A 24,406-nucleotide genomic window follows, 5' to 3' on the forward strand; every position below is an offset into this window, starting at 1 on the left:
TGATTGCATTGCTGAAGTATGATTTAAGAAAGCCCAGCTTTACATTTTGTGCCTCCAACAATGATGTGGTTGCCAAAAATCAACAGCAATTTGAGGGCACATAATCAGTCAAAATGATTATTATTGTCACCATCATTTTCTTCCCAAATAAGTGTGTCTAGAAATTGAAGCCAATTTTAATTTGCCCTATTGTCATCTGTTTTAAAGATTGTTTTAAATCCAGGTTGTTTTAATTGAACATCCATTCATTCAGTGATAGTTCAAAATTATGACAGCATTGAACGAGGGATACTTTACTATGGGTCCTTGTAGTTGTTGCAGTGTCCCTGTGGTCACATGATCATGATTTGGGCATTCATCAACCAGTTTTCAATCACAACATTGCAGCATTCTGCAGTCATATGTTCATTATTTGTAACCTTCACTTGGCCTCCAAACAAGCAGAGTCAATGGGGAAGCTGGCAGGAGATTGCAAATGGGAATCACATGACTGTGGGACACTGTGACCATATGGGAGTCATCTAATATTGGCAGCTGGGACTGTTGCAATTACCATCATAAGTTGGCACAGTCATGGATGCCGTGTTTTACAATCACATTGCTTAGTATTAGAGTTCCCATTCCCAGTTACTGTCGGCAAAATTGGATTACCTGTAATCTGAATAAAAACTCAAGAGATATTACACATTTCTATTACATACAGGGCACAAAGTTACCCATCTCCAGATTTGCAATGTAACCAGAATATTGTTAAACATGATATTCCTGTGAAAATGGTTTAGGATATCAACTTATTACCTCAGGCTACTTACTTCGAAAGGTGCTCCCTTCTGGAGATAATTGGTTGAAATATGAAACCAGAGACCAAGATGTATTGCTTTTCTTACCAAAATCCAAGAATGTGGGTAAGTTATTGCAAACAGACACGGATGAAAAATTGTCTTTCAAATCTTCAAATGATATCCTGAGAAAAGAGAATGTGGATTTAGGCTGCAGACAAATGTTAGTTACCATTTCTAGTGTGCATTTGCAATTTTTAGAAGCCTAAAAATTTCCTAGTATGCAAGTATCTATATAGATAAGTATGTGTGTAGATATATAGAGAGGGGGGGGAGGGGGCAAGGGAGAGAGAGAGAGAGAGAGGGAGGGAGGGAGGGAGGGAGGGAGGGAGAGATTTGGAGATGGAGATATCGTAGAGAGATATGCAATTTAACATAGAGAAATCCCCCAAAGCCTATTTCATGAATGTGATAATACCAGAATTCGCCATCAGCCCTGTTCACATATAATTTGTCCTTGAATGATTGAGGGACTTGATCCCACTCCACGGAACTGTAAAAGAGATCAAAATCATGTATCACTTGAAAGATACCAATAGCCTTGCCATTGTAACACTAGCTTATAGACCTTTTCATGCATAAACCTCCACATTGAGGATTCACATCAAAAGGTTGAAGTCCAAATGGTAGAGAATTGCACCAAAGAAAAGGCCCTCCTCCAAGTGTGCATTTCATTTTGGATTTCTTTTATGCAGAAAGATTAATTTGTTCAATATATTTTGTAGTAACTTTTTCATCTGCCCATGAGCTTGGCCTGTGTTACTACAGAGTTTGTGGAATTCTTCTCATTACTGGATTCAGTTTGCTTCATTCGGCTGCTTGTAATGCTAGTGTGACCTTTGCAACAAAATTGCAAGGATAATTACAGGGGAAGAAAGTTTTTCTCTAATGAGATAGTCAGCTTTCCACAACAAAACCCAGGAAGTGAATAAAATAGTTCCTGGAAAATAGAGCTGATGCAAATACATCCTAACCAATTGTTCCAAGCAATAGAATTGAAAACAGTGTCCCTGTTCCGTTCCCCATTGTGATGATTTCTGCCAATCATGTAGTGAAGTTGCAAAGAATCCTTTTATCATGACAGCAAATCAGTGGTGAAATATGAACCAATTTATTACCGGTTTGCTGGCCGTGCATGCGCCAAACATGCGCTGCGCACATACATGTGCAGTGCGTACCAAACGTGAGCTCTGCGATGTGCAATGCACACCAAAAGGAGGCTTGGGGAGGTAAGTAGAACAGTGCACGGGGGGGGAGTGATCAGCTGTGGCGCGTGTGGGAACCTTTTTAAAAAACTTTAAAAAAGCATTTTTTACTACCAGCTCGGGCAAATAGGTAGTAAAAAATGCTTTAAAAAAGTAAAAAAAAAAAAAAAAAGGTTCCTACAATCGTGGCACAGCTGTGATCATCAGAGCCCTTTTTTTTTACTTTTTAAAAGCATTTTTAACTACCTATTTGCCCGAGCCAGTAGTAAAAAAATGCTTTGAAAAGATAAAAAAAAAAAAGGCTCCAACGATCACAGCTGTACCGTGCGATCATCGGAACCTTTTTTTTACCTTTGAAAAGCATTTTTACTACATTTTTACATTTTTTACTACATTTTTACTACCTCTCAGCAAACTCATTACAGGGAATTAGCTATCTAATTTACTACCAGCTTGGGTGAATAGGTAGTAAAAAAAATGCTTTAAAAAGGTTAAAAGAAGTCTCCGACGATCAGCTGAGCAACGCGGGATAGTCTGAACTTTTTTTAAAAAAACTTTTTAAAGCATTTTTAACTACCAGTTCGGTGAACCAGTAGCATTTTTTACTACCGGTTTGCGTGAACCGGCCCAAACCGATAGCATTTCACCCCTGAAGCAAATATAGGTAGGTGGTGCTCTTTACAGCAGTTTCCTCCTATTTCTTGAAAGAGTGCATGGACCCCTCTTGTCCTTTATTGTTACACATAGTCCTCAAGTTACAACAGCAATTGGAAGCAGAATTTCAATTGCTACGAGACATGTAAATAAAGCTCAGTGTCACATGAATGCACCACTTAGCAGTAGAAATCTTGGAAATCCCAGTTGCCATTGTAACAGGATTGTGAGGGTTGTTAAGCAGAAACAGTGATGTGGCGTGGCTGTACTGTATCTTTATACCAACATTCTGATTTAGGCGCTGAGGACTGGTGTGCAACTGAACAGGAAAAATACCACTGAAAAAGAAGCTTGACGCAAATCACTATGCTATCATATTAAGAATGTTGAATCTATGATTATCTGTGATTCACAATAAGTGGAGAGGATTGAAGAGACCTACTACTGATTTGCATGTATTTTACATGTGTCCATGGATGAAAGTCAACCAAAAAAATGACAGGACCCAAAGTCCCGTGCAATTCTCAATATAGAATTTTGGAATTGAAAACAAAGAAGTAAGTTTCAAATGTATTTTGAAACTCTTGCTATTTAATTAAGAAACTCAAAATCTAGACCGAAACTCAGAGGGAGTGATTTTTAAAAACCTAACATTTATTTATGCAGGTCACTCATCGGCTGGTCACTGAACTGGAATTGCTGGGAATAAAAGTTTACCATCATCATGAACTGAGGATATGCTTGGAATGCAGGTCAAGTTCAATTAAGGTCAACCTCAATGTTCTCATTGGTTAAAGTATAGTCTTGGATGGCCTCTTTATTAAGAAAATAATTCTTTCTATCTCTGACTTCTGATATTACCTCTCAGCAAACTCATTACAGGGAATTAGCTATCTAACTGTGTTAATTCCCAGGCTGCAATTTTATAATTAAGTGATAATTGTATTGTCTGCTTAGCATGAGCTAGGCATGAATCAATAACTGTATTGATTCACACAACTTAAGGCTGCTTCACCAAAATTTCAACTGAGTCCAAATTAAACATTAATTTTTTGAACATAGAAAAACTGTAGACGTTAGTTGCATTCCAATATGATTTTCAAGGAAATTTTATTTCTTGATGCTTTTCAGCAAGAGTTGTGTTAACAGCGCCAATAGAAAAAAAGCTGTAAAACTATAGCATTGCTCCCAATCTTAAAACCAGCAAATGGCCCATGTTATCTAATATGATCATTCTCTGTTTTCTGCATAGAGTACTAGGGAAAAAGCACAAACTGTTACGATTTTTTCCACCGATGTTAATAAAACTATGCAAAATTATTCCCATGGAAAGCAATGAGGTTTTGTTTTGTTTTTTGTTCTGTTATTTTTCTTGTTGTTGTTTTTTTATTGAACCCAGGGTAATTCTAGTAAATTGTTTCTAAATGTGATGAAGGAAAATACTATACAATGTCTGAAATTAGAAACCAGATGATAACCTGCCAAAATTGAATAGCTGGCAAGGCTAAAGAGAGCTATTTTAGTTTCTCCAAGCTATAATTTTGCAAATGATTTTAGCAGCCGAGATGGACTATTTACTACCGTGGCAGGTTGCAATGTTGGTTTCCTTTCCTCCCACATTTTTAACTTATATTTATAAATAATAGCTCTCCTACTGTCTGTGATGTTGCTGGCAGCAATAAGCAGCTGTCACAAGGCTTTTCTTGGCACCTCCTACTGTTCCCTTGCCAGAGATGGTGATGGTGGTAGTGGCAACAACAGTGGAACTCTGCTTCTACAACTACATTCCAAGCATTTTAGGGCAGCTGAAAGATCCGTTTCCAGTTTAGAATCTTTTAGATCAGGGGTGTCTAACCTTGGCAATTTTAAGACTTGTGATCTTCAGTTCCCAGAATTCCCTAGCCAGCATGGCTGATTAGGGAATTCCGGGAATTGAAATCCACAGGGATTGATGTTGCCAAGGTTGGACATCCCTGTTCTGGATTATTTGGCTTCATGATTTCTATATCCTTGCCCACAGACATATTGGCTGAGGTTTTCTATAGATATAGTACATAAAAGTTATCATTTATCCAATTTAAATTTGTTTGTACGTGAAAATTGCAGTAACAATTCAATTTGGGGTGGGGGAGGAAACAATTAATCAAAAATGGTAAGATCTGGCATTATCCAAATGAAGATAAATGATATGGAAATGCCTAGGGATGCCTTAAATTTTAATATAGAGCATGAAATGCAGACTCTTGGATTGCAAGATTAGTTCCTGCAGAAGTATTATTATTCCAAGTCCCTTCATGCTAAGTCTTAAAAGAGTGTTCTCATTCCAAGACCTCAAGGGAGTAATCCTTCTTAAGAAATAAAAGGTTGCAAAATCATACTGATCACTCCAAGCTCCATTCCATTCCACAGTGCCCCACGGATTCCAAAGTTTGATCAGAGGTTCTTTCCTGTTCATGTAAGGAACCTGTTAAAAAGAAGGAAAGGAAAACATCCTAACTTTATATATTTAGCATGAGGGAAGAGGCACATAGATATATTTCCTTTTATACTTTGGTGGATATCTCTTGAAGTATCTTTAGATAAAGATAGATGTGATCCTGTTATGGAAATCCTTTTCTGAACAGGGACAGTTTAGAGGCCAGACCATCATATCACTTTATTCAGAATATCAAATCCTATCAGAATTAATCCTGATCCCAAGGATCCTACTAGGCCAAATTTATAGATATGAGTCCTTTTTCTTCATATTAACGTTTATTGTTGAAAAGAAAATGAAGATGACCAACCAGTGAGATAGATGGGCTCAGTTACAGTGATGATGGGTGCAATATTGGAAGACCTGAAGGAACAGGTTAAGAACAGATCATCCTGGAGAATATCTATCTATCTCTATAGCCTCTAAGAGTCAACACTGACTTGGTGGCACATAATCAATCAACCAAGATTTATTAAAAAAATAAAAGTAATATGTAGATTTATGAAAATTTCAATTTGGGTTTTGAGTGATATGCAGATCTCTAGAAAAAAAACCAAAGTTTCTTTTAGGCGGCATTGTTTTATACACTTCTACTTAGGAAAAAATAAGAAACATAAAAAGTTTCCAGGGAGATATATAATACATCTAAAAGGTCTGTCATCTTGGAATATATTCACTGAATTCTGAATTTGACTTTCATTTGGATATTAACTTCTCTGTCTCATTATCTAAGTTCTATCTGTTCACACTTGGAATGTATTTTTTTTCTAACTATACTTATTGTCAAAAAAGGTCTCCTTCAAGGTCATTTTAAGATCCTTTTTCATATAAGTCTCTGAAATGTTTTACTTAAGAAATATATGATAGAATATCAGTAATAAATTCTGGCGAGGGGGAGAGAACAAGCTCAGATTTCAGGCAATTCATTCTATCAGAAATAACCAAAATTTCCCCCTTCTTCTTACAACTAATTCAGCCATGTCACCCAGCTGCTTTGACTTTCACTCCTAACTCAGTGCTGTTTCAGCCTGTGATGACACTGCATGGACAATGACTGGCATGAGCCAGCAACTTATATAACTGCAATGCCATCATTTTATAACTCAGAAATTGCTACACACCATATCCAAGCACAGGCTAATTCAGTCTAGTTTTCTCAGTATAATCCTTACCATACAGTGGGGGAAAATGAACTTCTGCATATAAACCAAATCCTTCAATCTTTTTGTTTGGGGGTTGATTAGAATAACCTGAGAATATCAGGAGAATTTCACTTCTGTGTAGAGAAATCATTGGTAGATAAGTACAGTATTATCTAGCGTAGTTCCTGGTATGGAGCCAGTGGTTAATGCATCACCTTAATCATAAAAGTTTATGGCTTAAGCAAAGTCATTATAATAATTAAAGTCTTTATGCTTAAAGGGAATATATTAAATCATAATACTGAATGAATATCATTATCTGTTTAATCATATATTCTGTACAACAGTGGTATCATTCTTGGCTTACAAAGTGCTCTATGCAAATGCAAAAAAAAAAAATCACTATTTTTTTCTCATAGGGGATTGGACTGTCACTACAGTAACATTTCATATCTGTATGTGATGGTGTGCCGTGTGGGTGGGAAGGGTATCTGAAAGAGGTGTCCGGGTTGTAATAACATCTGTGAACACTGATAATTAAGCTAGCCAACTGGATTTGCTATTTCAATTTCCCATAAGACTCATGAAATACATCTCACAGTCATCTAATGTGGTACTCTTTTTTCCATGACCCATTATCCACAGGTCTAGGAAGAAACCCACTAGAAGTTACGTTGTGAAAGGCTCCTTCAGAAATGGAGCTGGTCTTCAAAGAGAAATGTCTTCATAATGTATTTGGCTGCTTAACACTAGATCAAGATCTTTGCAAGACAATGGATGTCAACAGCTATTGTCACCACTGTGCCCTTCTCTTCCTCTGCAGAAAGCCAGATCAATTCTGTATCTCATATTATGGGGTAGGCTTGCTGCTACTGATGTGAGGAAAACCAGAGGATTAGATAAAATCGCTGTCTTTCAAGACCTCTTCTCTTGTCATTGTGGATATTAGCATCAGAAATTATGTCTCTGGTGGGGTGAACACTAACCTCATCCTGATCCTCTTAACTGCAATAACTCCTTTGCTTTCTTTCACAATTGTTGGATTATTTCTTCTGGCTAAATTGATCTACTCTGGAGAAGATGATATTAATATTTGGGGAAGGCAAAAGCTTGTGCTTTGGAAGAATAAGCCTGAGTAAATGACTTCTTCATCCTATTCCAAATTTCTGACTCTCCGTTTCAGTGTAAACTGCAAAGCTGAGCTTGAGCTTGAGCTCTGTAGCATAACCCACATTTCTTGGGTGGTTGTCACTGGATGTGGTTTTATTATCCTTTAAGGGATGTATAATTCTATTAAGTTTTCTATCAAATAGAAAAGGTTTTTAAGGCTTCGGCAGCAGCAGACTTTCTGAAAAACTTAAATTACATTCAATCCTTCTTGCTGTCGCTCTGTCTTTTATTACACAAAAGTATGATCCTTGTTCCCAGAAAATGAAAGAGAGATATTTTCAATGCAGATGAATTTTCTACTGAATATGTGTGTGTGTGTGTACGCGCGTGCATGTGTATGAGCCGAGGTGGCGCAGTGGTTAAAGTACAGTACTGCAGCTACTTCAGCTGACTGCTAGTTCAGCAGATCAGCAGATCAAATCTCACCGGCTCAAGATTGACTCAGCCTTCCATCCTTCCGAGGTGGGTAAAATGAGGACCCAGATTGTTGGGGCAATATGCTATTTAGTATACTGTCTTTGGTGTAAGCTGCTCAGAGTCCTCAGAGAGTGGATGTCATAGAAATATGAATAATAAAATAAATAATAAAATAAATAAAATACTATGAGATTACACACCTGTAGAACCAAACATAAGCTGTTTGCATGGAAGTTGAAAGGGTGAAAATAGCATGCCGTTCATTTTTAGTGCTCATATATTTACTCTCATTTTAAAAAAATTCTGGAATGGAATGGAAATCAAGGCCATGGAATATCCAAGTGGTTTCTTGCACAGACATTGTCTAGATTTAGCCGTGCTTAACTTCAGCATCATGCATGAACTATCATGTGCAACTATCAGACAATAGTTGAAAATCAATCTACAGAAATATTCAATGTTCTTATCTATAGGGGGCAATTGTTTCATTTCACCCGAGAAAAAACCTGTTATTCAGAGATTTTTGTAGGGGTCATGTCATTCTAAGACTCAGAACAAACAGGGTTTCTCTCTCCCTCTCCCTCTCCCTCCCCCCCCCCTCTCTCTCTCTCTCTCTCTCTCTCTCTCTCTCTTTTGCTGTATCTCAACAAACTTACATACTGCACATGTGGACATTATGAGCATGTTTAATAGGGAAGATTTCAGAAATGGTGCTGCTACTCTACTACACCCCCTGCAGAAAATAATGCAGAAAATAACGAAGAATCCCATTTTCTGTCCCTCCTAAGTATCTCTGGGTCCTACAACTTGACTGCCCCACTTTTTGTCTTGTACTTGAAACAAACTTCAGAGCTTTTGCTTTTCCCTGCAGTTGAATTGCAGGATGCATTTTACATTGGCTTCAGCTGTAGAATAGTTTTCTCAGTGCCTAGAAAGCCAACAGAAATTGCTCTGACTTATAGCACAAGGTTAGATGATGACGGTAATGACAATGATGATAATGGTAATAAGAATGCATCCCACTCTTTCTTCACATAGAAAAAAAGGAGATATGGTGGGAGATTTTTGGTTATTCTCTGATGCAACTGCTTGATTCCTGGCAGTTGAATTACATGAATATTGATGCCTTCTCAACAAACAGAATGAAGAATCTTTCTTGGGCCCTATGCAGGCATTTAAATGAAAGTGCAGAAGCTGGCAGTTGGCCAATGACTCATTAAATTAATACCTTAAAGGAGCATCTGTCATGCTCTTTTCAGGAAATCTTGTGAGTCCTCATCAAAATCACCCGCAGCTATAGATTTGAGTGTTGCTGTGGCAACTCCATTCTTTTGGCAGCTTGTCCTTGAGCAAGGTGGTTCTGCCTTGTATCAGATCAATCATCAGTCCTGTGAGGTCACACTAGCATCCTTAAAATATCTACTTAGGTTATAGAATGTCATTTCTACTACTTGGTTTCCAACCCTTGAAATCTTCTGACGTTAAGAATGAACCCTAAGCAGCTTACTAGTTCTCACTGCATTGAACACAATCAATTTGCTTATGATAGTTTCAAATTAAATTATCCCCATGGAATGAGCCTACTTATGTCTTCATTCATTTACATTCTGTTAGCCTCTTAAAATTTGCTGGGGTTTTTCAGTAGCAAGTTATCTTTTAGTACCATTGGCTTAGACAATAAATATTAACTAAGGGCTTAGAGTTCTTAATCCTTTACTTGAAAACAGGGCATTGGCTGACTATGGACTTGACTAAATTAATCATTCATTTTTTTACTCCAACAAAAAGTTGTTTGGAGTACTTTTGGAAAGCAGGACCAGGGGTGAAATGCTCCCGGTTCGGACTGGATCGCCCAATCCGGTAGCGATGGTGGCGGGTGGTTCAAAGAACTGGTAGCAAAAATCCCTGTGCCCCCCCCCCATGCCCAGCTGAGCCGCACGATCATCAGAGGCTGTTTTTTTTACTTTCTACAAACTCTTCAGCCGAAAAAATGCTTTTAAAAGTTTTAAAAAACCCCCACTGATGATCATGCGGCTCAGCTGAAATCGTCAGAGGCTTTTCAAAACATTTTTTTCTGCAACCTCTCCAGCTGAAGAGGTTGTAGGAAAAAAAATGCCTTTAAAAGCCTCTGGTGATCCCAGCTAACTTGCCTGATCATCAGAAGCTTCTGAAAGCATTTTTTTCTGCAACCTCTTAAGGTTTTAGAAAAAATGCTTTTAAAAGTAAAAAGAAAAGTTGGCCACGCCCACCCAGTCACATTACTCCTCCCCACCAAGCCACGCCACAGAACCGGTAGTAACAAATTTTAGATTTCACCCCTGAGCAGGACTGAAGTGGTGAAACCACTGTGAGGGAAGGAATATTGCCTTCTGGTTCATAAAGCAATGTATCAACTAAAAAAAGAGGCGGGGGGGGGGGAACAGTAGGACAGTTGCCAGTTAGAAGATAAGACAATAGTGAAAGGAGAGATTTATTTACTTTACCTCTGTGGCATCTATAACAGCATAGACATGTTGCTGCACAATTCCATTCTCCAATACTTGGCTACCTGGCTTTTTCTGAAAGAGTACAAAACAGTTTTACTCTAAAACATTTACATTTAGTCCAACAAATAACTGGATAGTTTTGTTTTGATGGTGAAGTGGCTCAGCCAGCTGTTAAGACACTGGGCTTGTTGGCTGAAAAGCCGGAAACCCAGGTTCAAGCCTGGTGCCACGCAATGGGGTGAGTTCCTGTCTTTGCTCTAGCTTCTGCCCACCTATCAGTTCAAAATCATGCAAATGCGAGTAGATAAATAGGTCCCACTTTGGTGGGAAGATAACAGCCACATGACCTCAAAAATGTCTTCAGACAACACTGGCTCAATGGCCTTGAAATGGAGTTAAGCACCCCCACCCCCCTAAAATGGGAACAAGTAATGGAGCAAAATCCAGAGGCTTACATTTACCTTTTTTTTGATAGGAATACAAATCTGGATCTTTTTTCATGGGAGATGCACAACCACCACTAAAATTATGGGTGCTTACCCTTAAGACATGTACTACTTATGGCATAAACATAATTGAGATAAATCAGCTGAATAGCTTTGACTTGCCACCTGCTGTGCTCGATAAGCTCCCTATTTTTAAAGCAACATAAGCCGTGAAAAGAAGGGGTTTACTTAAGAGCACTACAAGGCATATGCATTTTATTTTGCCTCTTCTCCTTTTGAGAAAGGATGATCATCTTCCCCTCTAGCGGGGTAAATTTCTGGATCTCATTTTTGTTCCTAAGAAAGTCTGCTTAAGCCCAAATAGTACACTATTACTGGGAGTTAGCAGAGGCAGATGGGAATTGTATTTCAGAAAATATATAAGCTGATCAAAGACCCATCCAGCTTTGTTTAACCTTTAATAAGTGTGGTCAGTTTATAGCAGTACTGGGCTCTGTATACATAGGCATTGGATTTTCTCTGGTGCTCCATGAAATGACCAAGAAATAGAGGATAAGATGTAGAAATCTTTCTGCAGAAAGCATGCTGCGACTGTATGCCATTTTTTTTTTAAAGTTTTAAAGAAAGCTAGAAAAACATTTCTTAACAACCTTATGCATCGGGTTTTTTTCCACTTTTTTGGTGAGGTGGAATGATAAATGCTAGCTGTGCTGTGCTTGTTTGTTTGTTTCCAGCCTTTATTATTTTTTACAAATCACTCAAGGTAGCAAACACCCACAATACTTCTTCCTCCTCCTGTTTTCCCCACAACAAACTTGTGAGATGGGTTGAGCTAAGAAAGAATGACTGGCCCAATGTCAGTCAGTCAGTCAGTCAGTCAGTCAATCAGTCAATCAGTCAATCAGTCAATCAGTCAATCAGTCAATCAATCAATCAATCAATCAATCAATCAGAATAGAGCTAGAAGGAACTTTTGAGGTCTTCTAGTCCACCCCACTGCTCAAACAGGAGACCCCATTTCCGACAAGTTAATGTCCAGTCTCTCCTTCTCTGAGGCATCTCTGAGTGAGGCGACCTTTCCTGCCGCCTTGAAGGAGGCGGTGGTGAGGCCCCTCCTCAAGAAGCCTTCCCTGGACCCAGCTGTATTAACAAATTACCGTCCAGTCTCCAACCTTCGCTTTGTGGCGAAGGTTGTTGAGAGTGTGGTGACATGACAGCTCCCCCAGTACCTGGATGAAGCTGTCTATCTGGACCCTTACCAGTCGGGCTTCAGACAGGGGTACAGCACGGAAATGGCATTGGTCGCATTGGTGGATGATCTCTTGAGGGCTCGGGACAGAGGTTATTCCTCTGTTCTGGTCCTATTAGATCTCTCAGCGGCTTTTGATACCATCGACCATGGTATCATGCTGCAGCAGTTGAGGGGCTTAGGAATAGGAGACACCATGTTGCGGTGGTTCTCCTCCTTCCTCTCCGACTGCTCACAGTTTGTGTTGGCAGGGGGGCAGAGGTTGACCTCAAGGCGCCTCGCTTGGGGGGTGCCGCAAGGGTCGGTCCTCTCGCCCCTTCTGTTCAACATTTATGTGAAGCCGCTGGGTGAGATCATCCGTGGTTTTAGGGTGAGGGTACATCAGTACGCTGATGACACTCAGCTGTACATCTCCACCCCAGACCACCCCAATGATGCCCTTGACGTGATGTCCCGCTGCCTGGAGGCCGTACAGGTCTGGATGGGGAGAAATAGGCTCAGACTCAACTCTTCCAAGACCGAGTGGCTGTGGCTACCGGCGTCCCGGTATAGTCAGCTGACGCCATCGCTGTCTATAGGAGGTGAATCTCTACCCTCCACAGAGAGGGCTCGCAATCTGGGCATCCTCCTGGATGCACGGCTGTCTTTAGAAGAGCATATGACGGCCGTGGCCAGGGGGACTTTCTATCAGGTTCACCTGATTTACCAGTTGCGTCCCTTTCTGGACCGGGACGCCTTGCGCACAGTCACTCACGCCCTTGTTACCTCTCAGCTGGACTACTGTAATTCTCTCTACATGGGGCTCCCCTTGAAGAGCACTCGGAGACTCCAACTGGTCCAGAATGCGGCCGCGCGGGTAATTATGGGTGCAACTCATTGCGCCCATATAACACCTCTCCTGCGCGAGCTGCACTGGCTCCCAGTGGTCTTCCGGGTGCGATTCAAGGTGTTGGTTACCACCTTTAAAGTGCTCCATGGCTCAGGACCTGGGTACTTACGAGACCGCCTTCTGCCACCGATAGCCTCCCACTGACCAGTTCGCTCCCACAGAGAGAGACTCCTCAGGGTGCTGTCGGCCAAATTATGTCGGCTGGCGACACCCAGGGGCAGAGCCTTCTCTGTGGGAGCCCTTTGGAATGAACTGCCCCTGGACATACACAAGATCTCTGACCTCCGAGTTTTCCGCTGTGCTCTTAAGACCCTGCTCTTCCGACAGGCAGGGCTAGCTTCATAATTGAGTTTTAAATTCGGAGTTCTTAAATTTTTTGGGTTTTTTAGCTAATTTTGGCCTTAAATGTAATACTTTTAAGAATTTTTTAAATTTAAATTGTGATATTTGTATTGTGTTTTACCTGGCTGTACACCGCTCCAAGTCCCTCAGGAGAGGGGCGGTATAGAAATAAAATTATCCTTATCCTTATCCTTAAAAACCTCCAGTGATGATGGTTTTCATTCGAGTGAGCGAACCAGTAGCAAAGGTAAATGAAACCCACCACTGCTACCTACCTACCTCCCAGAGCATTGTGGGAAGCTTTCAGGGAAAAAGTCAAGGAGGAAGCTATCAGGAAGTTGCAAATCCAAGGCCATAGACAAGTAAATGGCTGCTGCCAATTAGGGAAGGAAGTGAGGGGATGCAGTGGGATGCAGATTGGAAAAGGTGCACCGGGGTGCCATGTGGGTTGGACTGGTTTCTGGGTGTGTGCACGTCAGGGAGGATGCATGGTTGGGCTCAGTGGGTCAGGAAGGGTATATAGGGGTGTGAGAGATTCCGAGTGAGTTGGGCAGGGCATATGGGAAAGCAACAGAGGTCAGAAAGGCAGCTGGGGAGTTTGGGAGTTCACTAGAGGTGCCATGTGAATAGGTATAGTATGCAAGGGGGCAGGGTGGATTGGGACGGTGAATGGACAATGGTGTGAGTCAGGGGTGGCATATGGGGGAACAGCATAGGCCAGTAAGGGTGTAGAGGGGTTTCCTTCCCTCCCTTCCTCCCTATTTCCTCCCTTTTCCTCCTTCCCTCCCTTCCTCCCTATTTCTCCCTTCCTCCATCCCTTCCTTCTCTCAAGTAAATAGTTGCTTTGGGTGGGAAAGGAAGGGACTACAAGAATGACTGGGAAACTGTCATGGATCTTTGATAGTAAGGATCACATGACCACAACAGCAACCAGCAGCAGCCACTCTGGCATCTGAAGTAGCCACAATGCTTCCAAACTTCATTCCCTTGGGAGTCATGATTTCTGGATTTTGGACATCTTATGAGTTAGCCCATTTGAGCTACTTGGTTCAAAAACTGTTGCTCTATAATGCAGTGTGTCACCCAGTTAAAGGTTATAGTAATTAAATAGCATAACACTTCACTTAATTTAATAAAATTGCTACATGCTAATCAGGACATTTGCTGCACTCAAGATTTATACCATCTTCAAACCATCGCCCAGTCTTCGTGGATGTGGTAAAACATTCTTCCTCATTATTATTTTGTCACATCAATGATTGGGTGACTTTAGAAGAGTGGGAAAATAGTAAAGATGTGATAACATCTATAAGCAGATGATTTCTGGATTTATTCAGGGTTGGGGGAATTTTAACTCTTTTTTTTTTTTTTTTTTGCTACAACCTAAATAATATTTGGGACGGGAATGGTTAATAATGAAAAGTGTTATAATGTTACACAGTTCAAAGATTATGTTCTATTTATTTCCAGAGGGGAAAAGTGGCAAACAATAAAAAATCAGCAATATTTAAAACAAGAACCTATTAAAAACCCAAATGACTAAATCAGGGATAAAAACGTAAGAAATCCAATTAATCCAAGAGATATTACATTTTTAACTAAATAGCTCCTGAATACTCTCTGTTGGCAGAAGATTTTATAACTGGATGGAACCACAGAAATAATTCTAGAACTTTTAGTTATCTTAACTGATCAAAAAGTCTAAAATAGTGTCAAATGACAAGTGTGAAGCAGGGATATATGGAAGAAGCTGCTCCAGAAACCAATTGGAAACAAACAGGGAGAAGAGATCCTGCTACATCTTGCATCAATCAGTTTCCTAACAATTTCATGGATAGCCCAAGAAAGAGTTTTGCCATAGTTTAATCTGGAGTTGATTAAAGTAGGCTAAGATGATGAGCTTGTCAATCAGAAGGTCGGCAGTTCAGTGGTTCAAATCCCTAGTGCCGCATAACGGAGTGAGCTTCCATTACTTGTTCCAGCTTCTGCGAACCTAGCAGTTCAAAAGCATGTAAAAAATGAAAGTAGAAAAATAGGGACCACTTTGGTGGGAAGGTAACAGTGCTCCGTGCACCTTCACCATTTAGTCATGCCGGCCACATGATCATTGAGACGTCTTCGGACAGCGCTAGCTCTTCGGTTTTGAAATGGAGATGAGCACCACACCCTAGAACCAGAAACGACTAGCACGCATGTGCAGGGGGAACCTTTACCTTTAACCAATGAGTTCTGCTTTTGTCAGAAAGTCAACAAAACCCAGAAAAAAGGCACATATCAGAACTTTAATATGATCTGCACATGTAACAAGGAGCAGTGCCAAACAAGTTTAATCTTCCACAGACGGTTGTTGACTCTGAAATCCTTACTCCCCTTGGTTCCTTTAGTCAAATTCAAAATTTTCTGTGGCTTGGATCTCCCAACTTTCTAGTATTATCTTGTGATCATATATGTTTGGTTGATCAACATAAATATTAGTTCATATTTTTGCTTTCTGGCATTCTTCTTAGAAGTATCCAGACTGTGAACTGTTCTCCACCATGAAAGGATTGTTTGTGTCCCACATGCATCATTTCATTACAAGTATTTTTTTTAATTTTCCAAGACCCTTCCATCAAAACTGTACATTGTCATGGTTGTTGTTTTGATATCTAAAGGATTTTTTCTAGTAATTTTAGAGAAACTATTCTGAGAATCTCTTCTGAGCAACAGGATACCAATCTCTGTAAAGCTAACTTCTAACTTACCATTTGAGTGCTGCATGCCATGAGACAGCCTGACAAAGCAGCATTTTTCATTATTTCAAACAAAGGATCAGTAGGGCTTCTAAGATTGAATGTCAACTGGACCCCACCTGTGAGATCCATGAAAGCTTCTGAGATAAAACCAAAGTGCAACTTCTCATAAGAACCACGCAATCTAGAAGAAAAGGGAAGACATTCAGGGTAGGCATTTGTAGCACCACTAGTATGTCCTGTTAAGTCAGACTAGAAATAGAAACACAGCTTTAAACTGAAATAATTTTTATATTATATTGTCATTTTTGATTTACCTACTAGGCTAGATCAGGGGTGTCAAACTCGCATTGTCACAGTGGTGTCATGTCACTTATCGGGACTTTTCCCCCCTTTGCTAAACTGGGCAGGGGTGGGGCCAATATGTGACGCATCTGGCCTGCCGGCCGCGAGTTTAACACCCCTGGGCTAGATAATCTTTTTTCTTACTTTGTCAATTAAAAATCAGTAAATGTATTATACTGTATATTTGTTAATAGTTCATTGTTTTAGATTTATTTCATTTCTCAATTCAACACAAACAGAAGCCTTTCCTTGATTCTAATTCATCACCTTTCTTTCCTTTTCTTTTTTTCTTCCTTCCTTTTCTTTCTTCATTCCTGTCTTTCCTTCCTTCCTTCCTTCCTTCCTTCCTTCCTTCCTTCCTTCCTTCCTTCCTTCCCATAAATGAATCAATACACATCTAGCTATCTAGCCCCAGGCATGTCCTGGAATAGGTTCAATACCTCATATGCAATTAAGAGAACTGAAGAATGTTTGTGGTCATCATACAATACAGTTACCCAGAGAAAATGAGAGGCAGAGCAAGTCCATCTTGTGCTGGATATACTTTCTAAAGCTATTGTGGAGCACACTATGACAGACTCTGCAAGGTAGCCTCCCACTTTCTATTAAACTGAATGAAAAATGATCTCAAAGTTTCAGATGGTACAAGAATATTATGGTTCCATTTTTTTGAATTGGTTAATTATTTATTTATTTTATTTTATCATATTTGTATACCGCCCTACTCCCGGAGGACTCAGGGCGGTGAACAGCCAAGATAAAAATACAAATAACATACAAAAGTTAAAAGCTATTAAAAATAGATTAAATAATTTGGGCTCAAAAAACAAATTTAAGACATCCAATTTATGTAAAACATTTAAAACCCAATTTAAAAGGGAGAGTACAAGGAGCCTTATTTAATCCTCCCTCTAGCCCAGAAGATTGTGGGCTCCGATAGGTTGGAAATTTTCCCAGTCTTCCAAGAAGAAGGGTTGAGTGAAGCTGGGTTGAGATGATACATAAAGACGAGCTTCAGAAAAAGTCTTCTACAAGAAAAAGCTGTAGAAAGATTTGCTTTTGGTCTATATTTGTCAGACTCTCGAAATAACTCGAAATACTTCTAAAAACTTCCCTGTTGTTTTCTTTTCTTACAAATTTCCATCCCCAGATAAGCCTTTATACATTGTTTAATGCTGCATGCAACAACTACATAATGCATCAAATCCTGAAAGATAAAACACCACCCTTGGTTACAACCTGAAGTTAAAAACATTTTCTCTGTGGAGATCTGCCACAGATAAGTAAATAGGAAAATTAGAATAAAATTAAGCACAGCCTAAGTGTTTATTCTTTGCTCCATTTTTATTTAGCTCACATCATTGATTGTTCATCAGATAGCGGCATACCTAATACCGAAAAGCATGTTTTAAGTTTTTATTTTATTTTATTTTGAGCTTGTAGTTATTAATGCAAAAGAAAAAAAAGAGGAATCAGAGTTCATTACAATAGTAACATATGCCTTTTAATAAAAATAAGTACACAATCGTAGCTTCATCCTGAATTTAAAAAAAATGGAAATCCATGGTTTATTTTATTTAAAACTAATGTTCCCAACCTAGCATTTTCCTTTTATTTCTTCTTTAACTTGTTTCTTTTCTTGTATTTTTTAACTTTCCCTTTGCTTGCTTTCTTTATCTTTTCTTCTTTATTTTGAATGTTTGTATTAGTTTTTATTTTCTTTTTCAAAATCTTTAATAAAGATTATATATTTTTAAATGTACATAATTCTGAACATAAAAAATATAATAAAAAGATAACATATTCATATTTAATATTAAAGTATTAAAAACTAGCAACTAGAGAAAAGCAAATATAAATAGTTGGAAAAATGTATGATTCCAACTGTAAACTTGAGAAATAAAAAAATTAAACATCAATTTATAATATTTTAGACTTTGAAGAAATAGGATAGAAGAGCATTAACAGATCTGAAGTCTGAAAAAGACTCCTAAAAATACCATGAATAGCCATCAAATGTATCATAAAACAAATCAATCTAGAGGTCTCACTCAAAGCAGAAATGACCGGGCTCAAATTATAAAATTTTGGGCATATTATGTGAAGACGTAGCTTTCTGGAGAAGCTTCTAATGCTGAAATAGTTGGGAGGAAAGAGCAGAGGTTGACTAGGAACAAGAGAAATGGAGCCAGGGAAGCAATGGATGCACCATTAGACCTAAAGAACCAGCCTTTGTAACATTTTACAAAGTGTCACTTTAGTGACACTTAAATTTTTCTCTAGAAGTTTCACTAAAAGTTGACGGTAGCACATCATCAATTAATTTTCTCTGTGGGGGCACCTACCCTCTGGAATCAGCTGCCCCCAGAGATAAGGAGAATCCAAGACCTCGGTGCCTTCCACCGTGCCCTTAAAACTTTCTTTTTTCAGCAAGCCGGGCTGGCTTAACATAATTTTTTAACATATTTTTAATTTTTTAATTGGTTTGTTATCTTAAATTGGGGCCAAGTTAATATATATCCTTTTAACTGCTTTTTAATGTTTGTATTGTATGTTTTTATCTGGCTGTACACCGCCCTGAGTCCCTCGGAAGAAGGTGCGGTATATAAATTCGAAATAAAATAAAATAAAATAAATAAATAATTTAGAATATCTCTCTCTCTCTCTCTCTCTCTCTCTCTCTCTTTCCCCCCTCCCCTTCCCCCTCCCTCCCTCCCTCCCTCCCTCTCCAGATGACCTGTTTGGAGGGATTTCCTAAAATAACTAAAATTGTTGAAACCTTTTTAATTGCTTTCCCTGTCTTGTTTTTTTTTAAATTGTCCTTTGGGGACAGACAACTCAACTGACATTTGATTAAGGCTGTGTTCACTTAAAATGATCTGAACTGATTCTAGTTGAAACTGCACACTAGTTAGCAACAGAAAATACACACTGGTGTATTTATACTGATTTATAGAAAAATGTGGTTAGAAAAAGCAAATGTCAGATGGAATCAAAATACATGCATACATTTCCAGAAAGAAGATAATAAAAGTTCAGTAAACGGACCTTGACTTTTGATGACTATGCAGATATATCATTGTCATTTCTTGCCTTCCTCCAGATTGTTCCTTTCCCACCATGTTCTGTTCTAAATCCTGACAATTTCCTGGAAGTTTCCAATGCAATTACTAAAAAAGTCCAACCCTTCACCCACTGAAAGTTTGGTATTGATCCCAAAAATGACCCCACCAACTTTGTAATTGATTTGCATTGTACTCTATATAAATCTGCACAGGGCTGCACTGCAATTTAAGGAAGTTTAAAATCCATTTACAGAAAGTTGTTTCCCAGCCGCTGGAATTAAAAATGCATGAAAAGAAACAATAAGAAGTCTATCACTATTGCTTTGCTTGATTGCCAGAAAAGTTACTAGCAATGGTTGTAAATTTGCATAGATTGCCTTAGTTAGCTATTTATTTGGCTGCCCATCTCATAAAAATGACTCTGCGTGGCATACAAAAATTAGAACAAATGCTACAGGGTTTCTTGGTAAGGTTTCTTTTTTTTCAGTGTTGTACCAGATTGCTTCTTGCTGCTCTTAGGCATGTACAATATCTTAATAAATTATGATGCTTTCCATTTATGTTTTTTGGGGAACATACCTAATAAAAATAGCTATGGTCTAAATTCTAATTTTATTTTCAGAATTTTCTGAATGTTTTGGTGTACTTTTTCCAGTTCTTCTGACGACATATGATAAAATATTCCTTTCTTATTTTGGCATTTCCAATATTTATTGTTGAATGATTTTTTTCCACTTTGGTAATCATTCATTATATACCATCTGTATAAGATTTTGTTCCAATTTGCCTTCAAATGGTAACTTGGAATAAACTTCATGATTTTCCCCCCATAGTTTTTCCTATTGTTCCACTGTTATTACTTCTTTAAAAGTTTTGCATTCATTTGATCATACAATTTTTATTTTGTTCTATCTCTGTATCATATTTTCAATAACAATTTTAAATATGTCCTAACATTATCTTAATTCTTTATAGGTATTTCCAATTCTGACATCTTTGGACTGTGTTCAGCTTCAGGGTTTAGTCACCATTGTTTACACAACAGTTTTCCTCACGTTTCGCTGGCAACCTGGCTGGCATCTTCAGAGGCAACTTGAGTAGGGATTGATTGGGCTCCTATTTTTATAGCTAAGTGATCTGATTTTGGATTGGTCTTAAAGATTGATCAATCATATCAACAATAACAGAACTCACTAACCTTGTGAGAGACTAACAGAGCTGGGGCCATTTCAGGGGGATGCTGTTGCACAGAGCAGGCACTGCCACCAAAAAGACATGACTCCGGGAACAAACCAATAGTAAGGATTCAGAACATATTGTACTTTCTCTGCTAGATTTGATAGGGTGAATTTTGCAACCTTCTGATAAGCAAAGTCAACAGGGAAGCCAAATTCACTTAATAACTGTGTTACTAACTGAACAACTACAGTGATTCACTTAACAACTGTGACAAGGCAAGTTATAAAATGGAGCAAAATTCACTTAACTGTCTCGCTTGGCAACATAAATTTTGGGCTCAATTGTGATCATAAGTCAAGGACTACCTGTAAGCATATGAGTTTTAAATGAAACAGGAAGGTAACTCCCCCCCCCATTGGTGGCCTCATGATATTTTTCATGCAGAATCTGTTAAAGATATCTATACATTGAAACCTGAGTAGGTGATTGTACTAGTAAATGACTATGAACAAAGACATATATATGTATCTATCGTTTGAATAAGAATGATCTCTTGGCAATATGTTTGTTACATACAAATCATGGAATTACTGTCTGCAGTCCTGGCTAAGCAGACTACAGCAGTGAGACATGTAAGCAAAACTTGAAATAGAAGCAGCTTTTGGAAATATTTACTTGGCATAAGCTTTCTCAAGCAGAGGTGGCCAGAATTCATTGTTGCTCCTGGGATGAACTGATAAGTAACTTCCCTCAATGAAAGGCAGTCGGTCGTCTATCACCACATCAACCCAGTTTCCAAAATACCAGAACTACAAAACAAAAGAAAGAAATGTAATTTTAGATAAACAGGGTTTTTTTATGATAGCACATCATAAAATGATTTTTTAAAAATAATTATTACTAAAGTTCTTTCCTATCCTTTGGAAGTCAAGGGGGTGTTCAGGGAAGTGTCCTTTCATTATAAATCCATAAGAATCTTTTGAGTTAGACCCGATTCAGAGAAAATGCGTGTTTTGAAATTAACAGGGACTTTCATGATTGAGTGGAGGCTATTTTTTTTTAAAAAAAGTATATATGCAAAATGAAAGAAAGAAAGACCATAAAGAGACAGTGAGAAAAAGAAGTACCCTTCTCTAAATTTATACATGTCTCTTAATGAAACAAAGTTAATTTTATATGCATATCCATATCTAGTTATACAATTGAATTAATAACATTTAAGTCTGTCTAATTTGGAAACAAATGGGGAATTAAACATATAAACTACTTTTCTTACCTTCTAATTGGTAAAATAGGTTTGGAAGGAAATTGCTGGAATATAAGGAATTAAGTTCTTCAGACCATTACATAGTTTTTTGAGAATAATTACCATTCAAATTTGTATCATTTAATGTTATACTGTACAAGTATACTGAGAGCATATGCATCAAGACAAATTCCTTGTGTGTCCAATCACACTTGGCCAATAAAAAATTCTAATTCTAAGAACACTGCATCCATTGCAATTGTCTTCATGTTAATTTCCAAATTACTGGAAAATAATAATGATCGTCTACAACCAATGAATTTTCCAAAACAAAATTAATGTTTTCAGTGAATTAAGGCTTTCATCTGGATTTCCCCAGTCTAACATCTTAACCAGCAGTGTGGCTTTAACAATTTCCCACAGCCAGGTAGGAAATACTAGCCTTGGCCCTGAATAATTTCATAGATTAATAAACTATTATAATGAGCCTTGCAGTATTAGACTACAAATTGTCGTCCTGTTTTTAACAACAAACATCCAGATGTTTTAAGGACACTATCAATGACAACATAAAATCCTAAATTGATTCTGTTTTTACATGCTCCAGCAAGAAATATTCAAAGATATATTGCATCTGAATCTATAGTTATGATCATAACTGAATCCGTCTAATCCCATTTTAAAGTTCCTATACTTAACTCCACATTTATGACAGCCAATTCTATAAGGTAATTACACTGTGACCAATGAATTGGGGTGTTTCAATCTATCTTGAATCAAATAAAATTGTTTCACTGGATGAACCAGACTCTATAACACTACTCTAGTCAAAGTATTATCTTCCACTTTTCTTCACACACACACAAAAAACCCCCCAACTTTGAACTAACTTTGTCTTTTCTCTAAATCATCATTAACAACAAAAAAGAACCTTTTCTTCTTTTTACAGAGTGAAAGTTTTTATTTTTATGATCCATCTATATAATTTTTCAATAATCAATTTTTCAATTTCAATTAAACTATAATTATATGAGATTCTACCATAATCTCACAAAGTAGGCATTTTATGTATTATAAAATAGGGAGATTGAATACTGGAGGACAGTTAACTAAAACTCCTGCATCTAAGGATGGTCTTGTCAGAAGGGCCTATACCCCTTCTCAAACAACTTCCTTTCAGAAAGCAGTAAATCACTTATTTAAATATAAAAATGGAGGGATATTGTATAGTAGAATGATGTGTATGGGTATTTATTGTAGAATTATTGTGTGACTCATTGATTAAAACAGTCTAAGAGATAAACTGCTTTTTCAAACAGCCTAGCTAACAAAGATAGTGTGTGAAATTAATTGCATTTTTTTAAAAAAATAAAAAACCTTCATTCTCCACAAGCGTTATATTTTCAACAACTATTGATTAAGCATGAATTGCTTGGTTCTTTTTGCCAAATCATAAAGTGGACTTTGTCGATGTGGAATTGGGATTGTAGAAAAAACCCAGGAGCATAGAAGAGTTCAGAGGTGAACAAATGTCTTAAATGTATTTATTCGTATAATAAAGCATATTAACTATGTACAAAAGGCTGTCTCAGTATTCATTATAGGATAGGGGGCACACAGTGTGTGTGACTACCCTGATCAGAGATCAAGTCTCATGAGGAACAAACTCATGAAGAGAGAGAGAGAGGGAGACAGAGACAGAGATAGAGACAGAGACAGAGACAGAGACAGAGACAGAGACAGACAGACAGGTGGAAAAGGTTGGAGGGGGTTTTATACTCAGGGTAAGCCCCTCCTTTCCACATAGGGGTGGAGACACTCTCTGCCTCCACTGGTGTTTATATGGCACATGTGCCAATGGTTTGCAAATACTTGATAGTTGACAATGAAATTCAATAGTTAAAAGCTATTATTTTACCTATGAATGAAAGGGATTCTGCCGGCCACTTAAGCAGCTGGAGGGCACAGGTGTTCATCTATCAAGTACAGCTGATGAATTGTTTCAAGAAAGGAGTAAAGGAAATCTTCACTATGGACAAACCAAAGAATCCATTTCTGCCATCATTAGCAGCCTAATGGAGTGTGTCATGACTTTGCTAGCTCTATGGGACAAATCTCCATAGCTGTAAAACAAAGACATAAACTGAAGTATTAGGGATCAACTTCAGCATTGAATGGTTGCTTAGATGGGGGGCTTTGAAAGATCCAAGGGAGAACAGAATGAAGCCCTTGAAAGGTCACATCTTTGGAAGGTCATAAAGCAACATGAAGGGGATGCTTTTGCCATACTGTCATTTAATAAGTAATAATCAAGTAAAAATAGTCCTAAAGGTTTTATGTGAATATGAAATTAAAAGCACTATGCATGAAAGCAAATAATGTTTATTGCATGGCTCGACATTGAATAAGGTGTAAGTCAAGGAAGTGGGATGTATTTATGAATCGATGTATGGGGAAGGCTTGTGATGATATTAGAAGAGTTTAAGTTGGGGATGTGACTGCATGTGTACTTTTGTGTGCAGAT

The 24,406-nt window shown here is 38.2% G+C and overlaps 1 protein-coding gene across 1 annotated transcript in view; it reads right to left on the minus strand.

The window, feature by feature from the left end:
- LOC117671786 (calpain-13-like) overlaps window positions 1–24,406 on the minus strand; it is a 107,162-nt gene that overhangs the window by 47,621 nt on the left and 35,135 nt on the right. The window contains exons 5-10 of the mRNA XM_034427964.2: window positions 21,312–21,445; window positions 16,060–16,231; window positions 10,387–10,461; window positions 5,077–5,162; window positions 1,258–1,332; window positions 813–964 (exon numbers count right to left, since the gene is read on the minus strand). Of these exons, the coding sequence (XP_034283855.2) occupies window positions 813–964; window positions 1,258–1,332; window positions 5,077–5,162; window positions 10,387–10,461; window positions 16,060–16,231; window positions 21,312–21,445 (694 nt within the window). The remainder of the gene's footprint in view (window positions 1–812; window positions 965–1,257; window positions 1,333–5,076; window positions 5,163–10,386; window positions 10,462–16,059; window positions 16,232–21,311; window positions 21,446–24,406) is intronic.

The sequence above is a fragment of the Pantherophis guttatus genome, chromosome 1 (genome assembly GCF_059756535.1).
Source record: "Pantherophis guttatus breed Tessera chromosome 1, ASM5975653v1, whole genome shotgun sequence".
Lineage (NCBI taxonomy): Eukaryota > Metazoa > Chordata > Lepidosauria > Squamata > Colubridae > Pantherophis > Pantherophis guttatus.